Below are 12,757 nucleotides of genomic sequence, written 5' to 3' on the forward strand. Positions count from 1 at the left end.
TGGTCTCATGAAAATGATATTACTGGCTACAGAATGCATAATCCAAAATTCAAATGGCTTAGTCTCCAAGCCTTTATTCAGCTATAAGAATATTAAAATCTTCAAATGTTGTTGATTGCTATGAGTAATGAGTAGTTTAAGAGAATCCTCATGCACAGGTTTCTATCCGCGAATTTATCCCGAAAATGGGGTTGTAAACAAAGTAAAAGTATATGGGATAAAAGATACTCGATGAATTTATGTTGCATTTGACACATTCATCGAGATCCAGCTCCAATTTTAGAAAGAGCGGCAGCTAGACGCTTATAATCATCAAGTAGAGAAGCAACGTCTCCAATGCGGAGATCACGGGCGTCCTTCATCTGAAGGAATCGCTGAATGGGAGGATCAATTATCTGTGGTGGTGGAACTGGACTTCGGGTGATAGTAGGAGCCTCCATTGAAGGAGGTGAAGTCTTCCGGCGGTCTAAGGGCGCTGGGGACAATGATCTCGTGCCTGGTGTTTCTGGCACTTGACGTCCAAAGTTCTTGATCATCCCTGGAATATGGTTAAGAGGGTTAAGGGTGTTACCAAAATATCGCATAGATTCGATGGGATTGGGTGTGGTGACTGAAGATGGCGTTGACACCGCTTCCTCTCGTAACGAATGGACACTTGCTTTGGCTCGTAGTCTCGCACTATCGATGCTTCGATCACGGGGTGTGTGGCCTTCACTGGCGAGACTCGTAGCTCTTGAGTTGCGGATTGGTGTTCCGCCTTCGGAGTGAGTGGCGTTAATTGAGGCTAGGTCTTCTGGGCTAAGAGATGGCTGATTGGCTGGTGGCATGGCAACTAGACGACGAGCTTCGGCAAGCGTCTTTGGCAACACTGAACCGTTTCCTTGTGAATTGGGAGCTTGGGTCTGGAGTTCCTTGAGACGACCGAACAGAAAATTGAAGCTGTTGTCTAGAGATGCGCCAATATTCTTCAGTCCCTGATCTGCAGTGCTGCGAACCGCATCGTTTGCAGCTTCGAGGACTTTCGTGGGAGGTTGGAAGAGATTGCTTAGGCGCCTTTGCTGTGGTGAGGGTTGCGGCCTCGGTAAAGTTGCAGATGTTGGCTTGATCTCTGGTTTCAAAAGCTCTGGAGATGCCGAAACCGTTGTGACAGATGAAGTTGTGGTTTCTTTTGCTGGTCGGAAAGGATCCGGCCGCTCCGAGGATGGAGTTGCTGATGCGCTCGCAGTCTTTGGGGGACCTTCCTGCAGCTCGTCTGCACGTAGACTTGATAGTTCTACATTTTCGAGGAAGCAGATAGCAGCTTCCAGGTTGGTCAAACAGTACGCAGTCTCGCCGTCGATTTTGGTGGATGACCTAAATCGTTGGATGAAGAGAAAGTTGCTGATTATATGAATGCCTTCTGGTGGACATGTAATGAGTGAATAGATCAAAGTGGGCAGAATCTCGTCTGCGGAAGAGGAAGAGGGGAGAAGTTTGGTAAGAGCATCAACAATGGCTTTGTGGGCAGCTGCTAATTGCTGGAGCTTGCCAAGCGGGTATTTGTAGTCGTTCATCTTCTCAAGATGCTCACGTGCTTGGGCAATGCAGTCGTTCGCCTCTTGCTGCTTCTTTTCGTCGATTGTCGTCATGTCAAGCTCGATACCAAGGTCCTTGAGGTTAATGCCAACTAGCAACAAAGCTGCAGTCTTAGAACGTAGTTTTTCATCCCGAACATCATCCAAAGTGCTACTGTGCCTCCAGATCTTATCGTAGACTGTTTCGCAAATTCTTCGCTCTGCAGCTTCTTCCAATGCACCTCGTTTGTATTCTAGAGCCTTGCGCGCTCTCCGTTTTTCAGATACTTCTTCAACGGTTAACATCTGTCGAGCAGATGTACTTCGTACATCATCATGGGAGATCTTGCCGCTCAATTTCGATAAAGGGTTTCCTGGTGACTTTGAGGGAGCTTGAGGAGACGGATCACGGTTAATACGAGATGCAAGCGTGGAAATATGGGTCGCGATATGAGACTCGGCACGGCTGTAGAAAACCTGGAATAGGGAGGAGACTTTCTCGATGGTGGGGGGAGAGGAGTGAACTTTGGCGCTCAAAGAGTTGACAAATCTGGATATAAAGCCCATTAGACAAGATTCAGATTCATAGTTGATCAGCGAACCTACCGATCTGATAAGCTGATGAGCTCGATTGGGAGCTCTTCGGATGGATCATCAACACTCTGTGACAGCACGAATCCTTCATTTCTCTGCAAATCCCCTGTGCCAGCAGAATCAGCCGAACCTCGTCTCTCGAATAAATCGGGGCTATTTCCTTGTCCACCATCATCGGCAGTTGGCAGTGATTGATCTAGCAGCTCGGCTGTTGCCTGCTTATTGGAAGTTGGAGATTGTGTGTCGAAGGTGTCCATTCTGGTAAATGAACGAGTCGAATGCAGGTTGAGTGAGCCAGAGCCATCGTCGGAGAGGCTAGACATGTTCAGTCAAGCAGCCCCAACTGCTTATGGGACACTAAGTCGCAAGTGACTCCGCTAGGCTCAGCTGATAGGCTCATGCAGATCCTATGTTAAAGCTCCCCTCTCTGTTGGTGTGTTGAGTCCTGCAAACTGCAGGCTGCAGAGTTATATCGATATATTATGGGCTAGACAAATTGAAGGGATCTTCAATAGCTATTAGCTAAATCTGAAAGATGAGACCAGATCCCAATAAGAAGCAATTCCCCAAATAGTCATATCAATCCACAATCAATAATGTCTGAATCTCCTTATCCGCGCGTCCACGGGACCCCATCACGTGAATATCCACCCGATAAGCTGATAACTCTCGCCCCGTCGTCATACCTCCCTCCCAATCTCTCATCATCTACTTACTTACTCACATCATGTCTCGTTTTCAAAGATCCCAGAGGTCTCAGGGGAGGATTTGGCAGGGGTCAGGGCTTTTTGGTGCCTTCTTGTCAACTATTATACTACTTCCAGGAGCGGTCTCCGCCTACTATGATCCCAACCTCCAGATACCCATACTACCGCCACAGGTGCCTATGGATGAACCAGAGCTATCATCCGAACCACTTGAATTTGTGATTCATCAATCTCAAATATGTTCCCATTCCTGTCATACTAATATATCTATAGTCTCTACGACACATATTCCAGCGAGGTGCCTACGAACACCCCAGCCTCCACGCAAGGCTAGATATCAGACCCGATACTCAACTCCGAACTTTGTCAGACGACGGAATCGAGGAGGATGTGAGAACTCTCCCATTTTTAGTGGCATCTTCAAATCCGATCACCATACAGCGGCTTGCAGACCGACGTCTATCGGTGATCGAGGATCACTTGACGACAGCGCAGCTGTCAGGTGCTCCAAGTATATTGTCGCCGTTAGATTGGGTTATGGACCTGGTTGACGGTCCTAATGTTACAGACAAGGAAACTGTATTGACGTTCGCAAAAATGACTGCGAATGACTATATTCAACTGCCTGATACAGAAGACTGGAAAACAATCAACGGCGATTTCAACTACTCGTCAAGTTTTGGATGGCAAAAGGACGGACTTCGAGGACATATATATGCCGATAAGAAGAACAGCACCATCGTTATATCCATAAAAGGAACATCCCCGGCCCTCTTCGACGGTGTAGGGACAACCACCAAGGATAAAGAGAACGATAACTTGTTCTTTAGTTGCTGCTGTGGTCAGGGAGGATCGTACTTGTGGAGACAAGTTTGCGACTGCCAAACTACTGCATACACTGCAAACTTGACCTGCATTACAGAGTCTCTCTATGACGAGAATCGCTACTATAGAGCCGCGATCGATCTGTATTCCAATGTTACAGCAATCTACCCCGGAGCAAACGTCTGGCTGACAGGTCATTCTCTGGGTGGTGCTATGAGCAGTCTGCTTGGGTTGACTTTTGGAATACCCGCTGTGACTTTTGAGGCAGTTCCTGAAGCGCTGCCTGCGGCTCGACTCGGTCTTCCAAGTCCGCCTGGTCATGATTCAAGACTTCCACAGACGCGGAAATGGACTGGATCGTTCCATTTTGGACATACAGCTGATCCGGTCTATATGGGAACTTGTAACGGAATCGACTCCATATGCACATGGGGCGGCTACGCCATGGAGTCGGCATGCCACACCGGCCAGATGTGTGTCTATGACACTGTGGCGGATAAAGGCTGGCGTGTTGGTCTCGGCACTCATAAGATCAAGAGTGTCATATCCGACGTCATAGAGAAGTACGATACTGTACCAGAATGTTCTGCCGAAGAAGAATGCTATGATTGCATTCTATGGAAATTCTTCAAAAGCAATGGCTCTGAAATCACTACGACGACGACGACAACCACTACATCTCCTACTTTTACAAGAACAGCAACCTGCAGCACCCCAGGATGGTGGGGATGCCTGGATTCGTCGACCACTACTGCCACCACCACGACAACTTCAGCTACAACCAGTACTACGACATGTAAAACACCTGGTTGGTTTGGCTGCAACGATCCAACTACTACCACGACAGCAACTTTAGTATCGACATCTACTTCTGCAACTCCAACTTCAACCTCAACTTCAACCTCAACTTCAACATGTGCGACGCCTGGCTGGTTCGGTTGTAATGACCCGACAAGTACAACGACACTCCCACCTATAATAACATCACCTACAATAACGTCACCTACAATAACCCCGCCCCCGTCAACGACTATCATAGCCACACACAATGCGAAATAAGCCACATGAATATGCAGAGTCTAATATTAGGCTGAGGATTCTGGGATGAGACCACCAGCGCTTTGAATATAGCGATTCCATCATCTATGCCATCTGCACTTACTCACCATGCGAGACCAAACTCTGCATGCATCGCCACCGGCCCTTCCCCTGTGGGGATGCTGGCATACATCACATACCGTCACGGTCAAGGTCACAGTTACAGCCACTACTATGTGCGGAGTACGGAGTCATCAGGCCAGAATTGAGCTTCCAAGGTTTCAGTGTAAGAAGAAAGAGCATAACAGCCTCTATTCGTTGATCATTTATAATACGTCAATAAGAGTTTCTTCAGTATCTTTTAGGATGCCCATTTTTTTCTGGTACAACCCTTCAAATTCACCTGCCCCTTTTGTAAGTGTAGCAGGGGGGACTGCATTTCGGAGCAAACCCATGCGTGGGATTATTGGTTTAAGATAGCAGTGAAGTCACCCCGCGATGCTCTAGAAGACGCCGCCGTGAACAAGGCCTAGTTTAGAAAGAGCCAATCTAATTTCTTCCATCCAATTCTTTTGGTCGTACTGGAAACATTTGCATTCCCTACCTCTCTATGAATGAGAAGATTGTGAATGGATATATCACGGTGCAAAATGCCCTTCTCATGCAATGAACGGTGTCGATACGACTTGCCATCGGCAGTAGGGCCTGGTGACTACTTGCTTCCAAAATCGGTTTACCAAAATCTTGAACAACCACACATCGATGAACTCGGCTTTTCGCCGGTGCGAGAGACGAAAACCGTCACCGGTGATAGACAAATCGTCCAAGCGCTGATGCTTTGGAAGGTAAAGTGTCGCTGCGGGGAGTAAGCGCGTCGTGATGCACTAACCACATTAAGACTAGCTGTCAACACTACTACCACATAAACTAGGTATTATATTCAACAAGGTTAGGATTTGCCACTTGAATATGATAGTATCCCCTAGATACGCACTCGGGACTTCACTGCTAATTTCACGAGGTTACTTTGCCGCCACTCCCTGCGAGGGTTGAGTATTTATATCCATGGACGAGAGCATCAACTGACCGAATTTCATCTCAAGAATTCAAACGACTATTGGTATTAACATGAGCCCCATCGAAGTAGATCACATTGAAGCCGAGCGAGTTTTTCCTAATGCTCAACTGGAAGAACAGGCTATCGCACTTTCGTTGATAGATGCGACAACAGTGGACTTTTCAACAAGCTGTGCGATATGGCTGTGTGAAAAACCTGCGCACCAAGGCGACCAATTCAACCTTTTTGATCATTTTCGCCAGTCTTTAAAGATCACTTTTAACGCCTATCCACAATGGTGCGGTCTTTTGAAAGGTATCTCTACACTTGATCCTGCAAAAGCCCCAAGTGAAACTCACCATTTTGCACCACATGCGCGACGTTATGGTCGGGTATATGTTCATTTTGGGACTCCTCAAGATCCCGGTGTCGAGTTTGTGACTGCGAAAACTACTGCTACCCTTGACGACTTATCTCCGGTCCTCCGGCAGACGGAAGAACCTATATACGACCGTCAAAAGGTTCCTTTGAACAATCTTGTTCCCTCTGTTCGCATTGCCAATGCCATACGGTCAAGCTCAGATGAAACCAGTCTTCTTCCACCTTTGGTGGCAGTCCAAATAACGCAATTAGCCTGTGGCGGCTTCGCACTGGCGGCTAAAATTGGACATCCACTGGCCGATATCCAATCGCTGACTTACTTCATCAAAGACTTGGCAAGCGTCAGTCGCTGGATTATTTCGGGTGCAAAAGATCCTGCACCTGTTCTAGAGCCAATATTTGTCCCAGAGAAGCTGGATAATCTGGCTGCAGGAGATATCAATGCAGAAAGTCCAGACCCAAAGGTTATGAAACAAGTTGATCGGCTTCCCATGCATCGCTACGATTGGTGGATCTCAACTGTCGGTTGTCCTTGGGAAGCAGTCGTACCCGATGAATACAAGATTCAGGATATTACTCCTGCAGGAAAGTCGATGCCCTGGGCTGAATGGGATTCTGCCTCCCCCGTCTCACACTACGTGATCCATTTGACTCGAGATCAAGTGGAGATTCTCTGGAGAGACGCCGTCAAGGACAGCCCCCATGAGAGGGGTGTCATCCGAATCAGTCGGCACGATGCTGTCTTAGCCCATATCTGGGCCTGCATTGCGCGTGCACGAAATATCCACGAAGATACCGGCCCCTTCTATTGTGATTTAACTTACGGCTCACGCGCTGCATTTCACCTAGGGCAGGCCTTTGTCGGCTCTCCAAGCATGATGGTAAACATCGAGATGACTGGCTGCGAGTTAGCTTCTTCAGATATTTCACAGGCCAAGAGAATTTCATCCATCGCGCAAAACATCCGCAAGACACTCAACCAGATCAATAGGCCCTCATCAGTTGCTGCCCACATACATAGTATCGCCTATGAAACTAGTCCCCAGCGCATCTGGCAGGCATTTCTCGGTCAGCGGCACATTCTGGTCACAAGCTGGGCTCGTGCAGGTATTTATGATATCGATTTTGGATTGAGTCCGCCAAATAGCATTCGTTATGTAGAAGGTGTTGTTGCAGATTTGGATGGACTTGTTCTTATTAAAGAGGGCCCGCCGGCGAAGGATTCAGCATCTGATATCAATTCTTGGATCGAGAATGGAGTAGATGTATCAATCCATACTCGAGCTCAGGATATGGAGCGCATGATAGCGGATCCACTGCTTCTTCCTAAATGTGACTAGCATGTGCTCTATCAGCGACTTAAAGCTTTTTTCCCCATCGAGTTCAGTGCATGGCAGTCTATTGATTCATGTTTAATCTCCAATACATAGGTACTCAGTTGTTAGTCACCTCATTCTTGAGACACTATGGCTAGTGTACCCAAGTGACTTGGAAACATACCCCACAAGGCTACCTACTACACTACAGGGCTAGTATAGGCTATGGGCAATTACAAGTGGCTTATATGTAGAAAAAGTTACGAAGTACTTGAAGATGGTGCAATGGCCGGGGACAAAGCGGCAAGAGGTAAGCGCTAAAGCCCTGGAGGGGAGCCTAGGTATGAAACGGCAAAGAGAGGACATCCGGTACTATCGGGCCTCCAAATCTCAAAAATGTAGATACTACCTAAATGTAGGTAGAATTCTATCATGGAAGGTCTCTTGAGTCGGAATGTATATTGAAAACAATGATCAGTTGATCGAAGTAAATGGCGGCTCATCTTAGGGCTATATAGCCGTGGAGGCGACTAAGGGGGCCAAAGCTATGAACCCAATAGGTACTTGGCCGCCTTATCGACGCTCCCATCAAACGTGGGGAATCTTCAATGTGCACAAATTGAAAGATCTAATTGGTGTACTTATACATCCAAGATCGACCTATAAAGGGACAGTGTGCCTCCACGGGGAAATTATGGGTTGTTGAGTGGAGCCTCTATAAACACATGCGGGCAACATGGGCTCTAACTGGCTCCAGTATCGACACTACTGCAGGTGGATAAGCCAAACCGTTTTAAAGTTAACTTCATACTCTGTAGTAACTATATTTGAATAACTAGTATCACAGCACGGATTACTTTCTGCCCCGGTGATCGATTTCTAAGGGTCACTAGGAGGAAATCGGGTTGATATCTACTAGGCCGATTCCTTCTAAATGTAGCATTGACTTTCATCTACCACTATAATTTGTCCTCGGAGCTATGTTCCTTCTACATCCTATCTGTTTTCATCTGCCCCTCCATTACCTCCAAACCTTGAGCTTATCGCCTCCCCCACCCATGTGTCGCGGTGATAGGATGTGGACGATGCTCCCTGTTCGTATCTATGGAGCCCGTCCCGTAGGAGTTGAATGCACATGTGCTGTATATGAACCTCTCCCTAGTGCCTTCTAATACTTCTCCAATTTCACTCTTTTGGTGTCCTCGACTGCAAATTATGGATTTGGTACATTTTTATATCGCTGGAGCCGCATTTGCGGTCATTGCCATCGTGGCATTGGTACTTCTCACTGCATTCCAGAAGGTCAAAGTGAACACCAATAAGTCTGTCTTTACTTACCTCAAATTCATTTACGTCAACTTCTTAAAACCTCACGACAAGAAGGTCGGTGGGCAGCAAGATGCGTTGGAGAGCTTTTACAGGACTCAGGTGCGTGAAATATGACATAGTGTGGACGAGGTGTATTTGAGTGCTTATACTACCTAGGCTAGCTTCTACGATGCCACGCGCAGTCGCCTTCTTCATGGACGCGAAGATATGTTGGGTCTGGTTGCCGCGCAGCTGAAGCACAAGGTGGAGAGCAAAGAAATCAAATCTGGAAAGCCCATCTGGGTTGATGTAAGTTCTGGCAGCATGGAACTATTTCAACTTCATACATACAATTTTGAGACTGATACTGACTTATTTAGGTTGGCGGTGGCACTGGGTAAGCCCTTAAGTTACAATAAGCTGCTCCAGGAATTCATGACTGATCGATTTCATAGCTTCAACATCGAGGCCATGGCAGCTTTCCTCCCCGTTGACAAGTTCTTCGACCAGGTGTACCTTGTTGACCTTTCTCCGTCTCTTTGCGAAGTGGCTCGTCAGCGCTTTGAGCGCCTTGGGTGGAAAAATGTCACTGTTCTGTGCCAGGATGCTCGGTCCTTCCGTCTGCCTGAGAGACAAATTGATCCTTTGTCAAAACAAAATGCTACAGCTGGTCAAGCCGATCTGATCACTATGAGCTATAGTCTTTCAATGATCCCAGGTGAGTAGAAAATACTGTAACTCTCGATCGAAAACCATTGCTCACCTAGTGTTTAGATTATTACAGCGTCGTGGACTCGCTTACCTCGCGCCTCAAATCACATGGTCTCCTGGGTGTCTGCGATTTCTATGGTATACATTCTTTTCGGTAGAGCAAAAGATCAGAATGCTGACAACCTTCATAGTTCAAAATATCGTCGATGTCTCCGCTCGCAATTACACTGGTGGCGCCTTCAACCGCCATGTCAACTGGCTCAGTCGTCTTTTCTGGCGTGCGTGGTTTGACTTTGACCGAGTCAACCTAGAGGCCGCTCGTCGTGACTATTTGGAGTATAAGTTCGGCACCGTACTGTCGGCCAGTGAGCGCAATTACTTCCTTGGTGGTATTCCTTATTACATTTTCGTTGGCTGCACTAAAGACATTGCCTCAACTCCATCAAGCCGATCCACTATCGAGAAGCTGGATGCCAGCTTCACTGAGTCTCCTTACCTCGCCCCAGCCAACTACAAACAGGAACGCAATCAAGCTGTGGAGCAGAGCAGCCACGAGATTCGCTCCAAGGCATATGAGACAGCTGTTGTCAACCTGAGCGCCAACTTGCCCCTGCCATCCGCCTTTTACCAGAACAATCACTACCGGATCCACTACAATGATATGCTGGAGAAGCACACACAGTTCCAGAACGAATACATCTACGCTTTCACCTGGGAGGATCCCCGCGTGGACCACCGCCTTCTCAACATCGGACCCGATGATGTTATTCTGGCCATTACCAGCGCTGGCGACAACATCCTGGACTACCTCCAGAAGAAACCTCGCAGAGTGCACGCAGTAGACTTGAATCCTAACCAAAACCATCTCCTCGAGCTCAAGGTTGCCAGCTACTCTGCCCTGGGCCACCGTGACATGTGGAAAATATTTGGCGAGGGCAAGCACGCGGAATTCCGTCAACTACTCATCTCCAAGCTGAGCCCGCACCTCTCCAGTCAAGCTTTCCAGTACTGGCTCGAACACTCGCAGGTTTTCAGTGCCAAATCCGGTCGTGGCTTATATGAGACCGGTGGTTCGCGCCATGCTATCAAGATGGTACGGTATTTGGCTAATATTTTTGGATTGCATGGTGCACTGCAAAAGCTGTGCGATGCGCAGACTTTGGTTGAACAACGTAAGATCTGGCCTCGTCTCCGCAGTGTGCTTCTGAGTAAGCCCTTGAATTGGGCTATTGTCAGCACTGAGTGGTTCGCTTGGAAGGCTGCCGGTGTGCCGCGCAACCAGCGCAATATGATCGTCCATGACTACTTCCGCCGCAATGGATTGGACTCTCAAATGAAGAATGCCAAGGATGTTAGTGGGCAATCGATCTGGGAGTATGTTGTCAACACTCTTGATCCTGTCATCAACGATACACTTATTGGCACCGACAACTACTTTTACTACCTGTGCATCAACGGTCAATTCTCACGACGGTTTGTTCTAACTACTCTCATATAATTCGAAGACATTCCACTAATTTTCATCGCATCACAGTTGCCACCCGACCTACCTGTCACCTCAGGCACACGTTAAGCTCTCAACACCAGGCGCTTTTGATGGCCTTCGTATCCACACCGACGAGATTAACGAAGTGATCAACCGTATTACCCCTGGTACACTGACTATCGCCGTGGTAAGTTGGACCTGCTTCAAAAATATTTCCGGTTGACTACATTTACTCATATACCACATCTAGGTCATGGACTCAATGGATTGGTTTGACCCTAGTGGCGAGGAGGCAATAGCTCAAGCCCGTCGCTTCAACCAGGCCCTGAAGAAGGATGGTCGCGTCCTCCTCCGCTCCGCCAGCATTGAGCCTTGGTACATCAAGCACTTTGAAGAGAACGGATTCACAGCACGTCGTGTTGGCGCCCGGTTCCCAGGAACCTGCATTGACCGGTAAGTGACAACAAACCTCAGACGATGAAAATTCAAATGCTTATACAATTTAGGGTTAACATGTACGCTTCGACCTGGATCTGCACCAAAACTGAAGATATTGTCCGTCCTCAGAAAGACCGTACTATTTCTCTCCTGTCTCTCCCTGACAGTGCGGTTGCGGTCTCAAAATCAGCCAGTCTTGAAGACTTGCAGATTTGAATATGAGGTGTTTTTTCCCCTTTACATTTCTCATGCGTCTTTTTTTCTATTTTAATGATAACCCTGGAGCAATGAATATTTATGATTATTGGTAGATTTTATGGAAAATCAGTATGTCACTCCTGTCCAGCTACTGCTACCTGGACGGACTACCTACATGTGAATATTTACTTTTTGTTTTCAACTATAACCTCTAGATGTACCCAGTTAGGTAAAGACCAGGCTAGTTAGTTAGTCTGAGAATAATAAAAAGCAGAAAAATCATTTTTCCCCCCTTTTTCTATCCAGACACGAAACCAATTACCCACGACGATTTGAGCACTTCGATCAAATTTCGAAGGAAAACTTATCAAACGAAGCCTTTTGAACCCCTGTTTTTCTAGGACCAGCATCTACGTGCCTATGAACAGAAGAGTTTCTAAACCATAAAGTTATGGCCTTGAAAAAGCTGCAACCATTGAATGTGATGCTGCTAAGCTTCTTGAAATCAGCCAAGAACCAGAAGCGTCCTGAGCTGAAATTCGCAGCACTTCAAGGTACATGATGTCTTTCACACAGGTCTTGGGGATAAAGCTCGTTACCGTCTTGTTGCTTGGCCTTGGGAATTATGTTGGCGATCCAGGCAAAGAAGAATCTTTGGTGGTTATAGTCGTACCTATTCGTCGCATGGCAAGAATTGGTGACGGTCAATGGACACAGCCACAACAGTCTGTGCCTGGTGGCGAAACTTGGTCATTTGTGAGGTGAGTACCGGGCAAATCGTGTTTAGTATGTAGTATGGTCTGGTATGACATGGCAAGTTATGAAAGGTGGAAACCTATCACCTGTGCGCATACCCTTGATCCATTTTTTCCCAATCGTGATACTCATTATAGCATCAGAATTGGAATATTGAAGTGTTCTCTTTCAGTCTTCATAGCAGTGTAACCCACTTTTCTGTATTGATCAGGAGGCGTAATGAGAGACGATGGTAAAAGAGATGAGTGGAGGGAAGAAGATGAAGATGGAGGAAGAATATGGAGGGAAGAAACAGATATTTTACTTATATAGCAGTCCCTACCTACAAGGAAGACAGGAAAGTGAAAGTGAGAATGAGATTGATAGTGAAAGTAAGTTCAAAGTGAAAC

General features: G+C 47.1%; 5 protein-coding genes across 5 annotated transcripts; 4 read left to right on the forward strand and 1 right to left on the reverse strand.

Moving 5' to 3' along the window:
- Window positions 1–257: 257 nt before the first annotated feature.
- Window positions 258–2,470, reverse strand: N7495_000278 (VPS9 domain-containing protein; the record flags this gene model as incomplete). The annotated part of the gene is made up of 2 exons (XM_057202948.1): window positions 258–2,103; window positions 2,160–2,470. The coding sequence occupies 2 exons, from the start codon at window positions 2,468–2,470 to the stop codon at window positions 258–260; spliced, it is 2,157 nt and encodes a 718-aa protein (XP_057067021.1).
- Window positions 2,471–2,874: 404 nt separating this feature from the next.
- On the forward strand, window positions 2,875–4,738 carry atg15 (triglyceride lipase ATG15; the record flags this gene model as incomplete). The annotated part of the gene is made up of 2 exons (XM_057202949.1): window positions 2,875–3,072; window positions 3,128–4,738. 2 exons carry the CDS (start codon window positions 2,875–2,877, stop codon window positions 4,736–4,738), a joined length of 1,809 nt encoding a protein of 602 aa, XP_057067022.1.
- Window positions 4,739–5,845: 1,107 nt separating this feature from the next.
- On the forward strand, window positions 5,846–7,495 carry N7495_000280 (transferase family protein; the record flags this gene model as incomplete). Its single annotated transcript, XM_057202950.1, has 1 exon — window positions 5,846–7,495. One exon carries the CDS (start codon window positions 5,846–5,848, stop codon window positions 7,493–7,495), a length of 1,650 nt encoding a protein of 549 aa, XP_057067023.1.
- A 1,191-nt stretch (window positions 7,496–8,686) lies between these two features.
- Window positions 8,687–11,630, forward strand: N7495_000281 (class I SAM-dependent methyltransferase; the record flags this gene model as incomplete). The annotated part of the gene is made up of 9 exons (XM_057202951.1): window positions 8,687–8,899; window positions 8,957–9,088; window positions 9,160–9,176; window positions 9,235–9,497; window positions 9,554–9,628; window positions 9,682–10,963; window positions 11,025–11,163; window positions 11,227–11,429; window positions 11,483–11,630. The coding sequence occupies 9 exons, from the start codon at window positions 8,687–8,689 to the stop codon at window positions 11,628–11,630; spliced, it is 2,472 nt and encodes an 823-aa protein (XP_057067024.1).
- A 543-nt stretch (window positions 11,631–12,173) lies between these two features.
- On the forward strand, window positions 12,174–12,377 carry N7495_000282 (uncharacterized protein; the record flags this gene model as incomplete). The annotated part of the gene is made up of 1 exon (XM_057202952.1): window positions 12,174–12,377. One exon carries the CDS (start codon window positions 12,174–12,176, stop codon window positions 12,375–12,377), a length of 204 nt encoding a protein of 67 aa, XP_057067025.1.
- Window positions 12,378–12,757: the final 380 nt, after the last annotated feature.

This window comes from Penicillium taxi (assembly GCF_028828555.1).
Source record: "Penicillium taxi strain IBT 34144 chromosome Unknown utg000001l_segment0_segment0, whole genome shotgun sequence".
Classification (NCBI taxonomy): domain Eukaryota; kingdom Fungi; phylum Ascomycota; class Eurotiomycetes; order Eurotiales; family Aspergillaceae; genus Penicillium; species Penicillium taxi.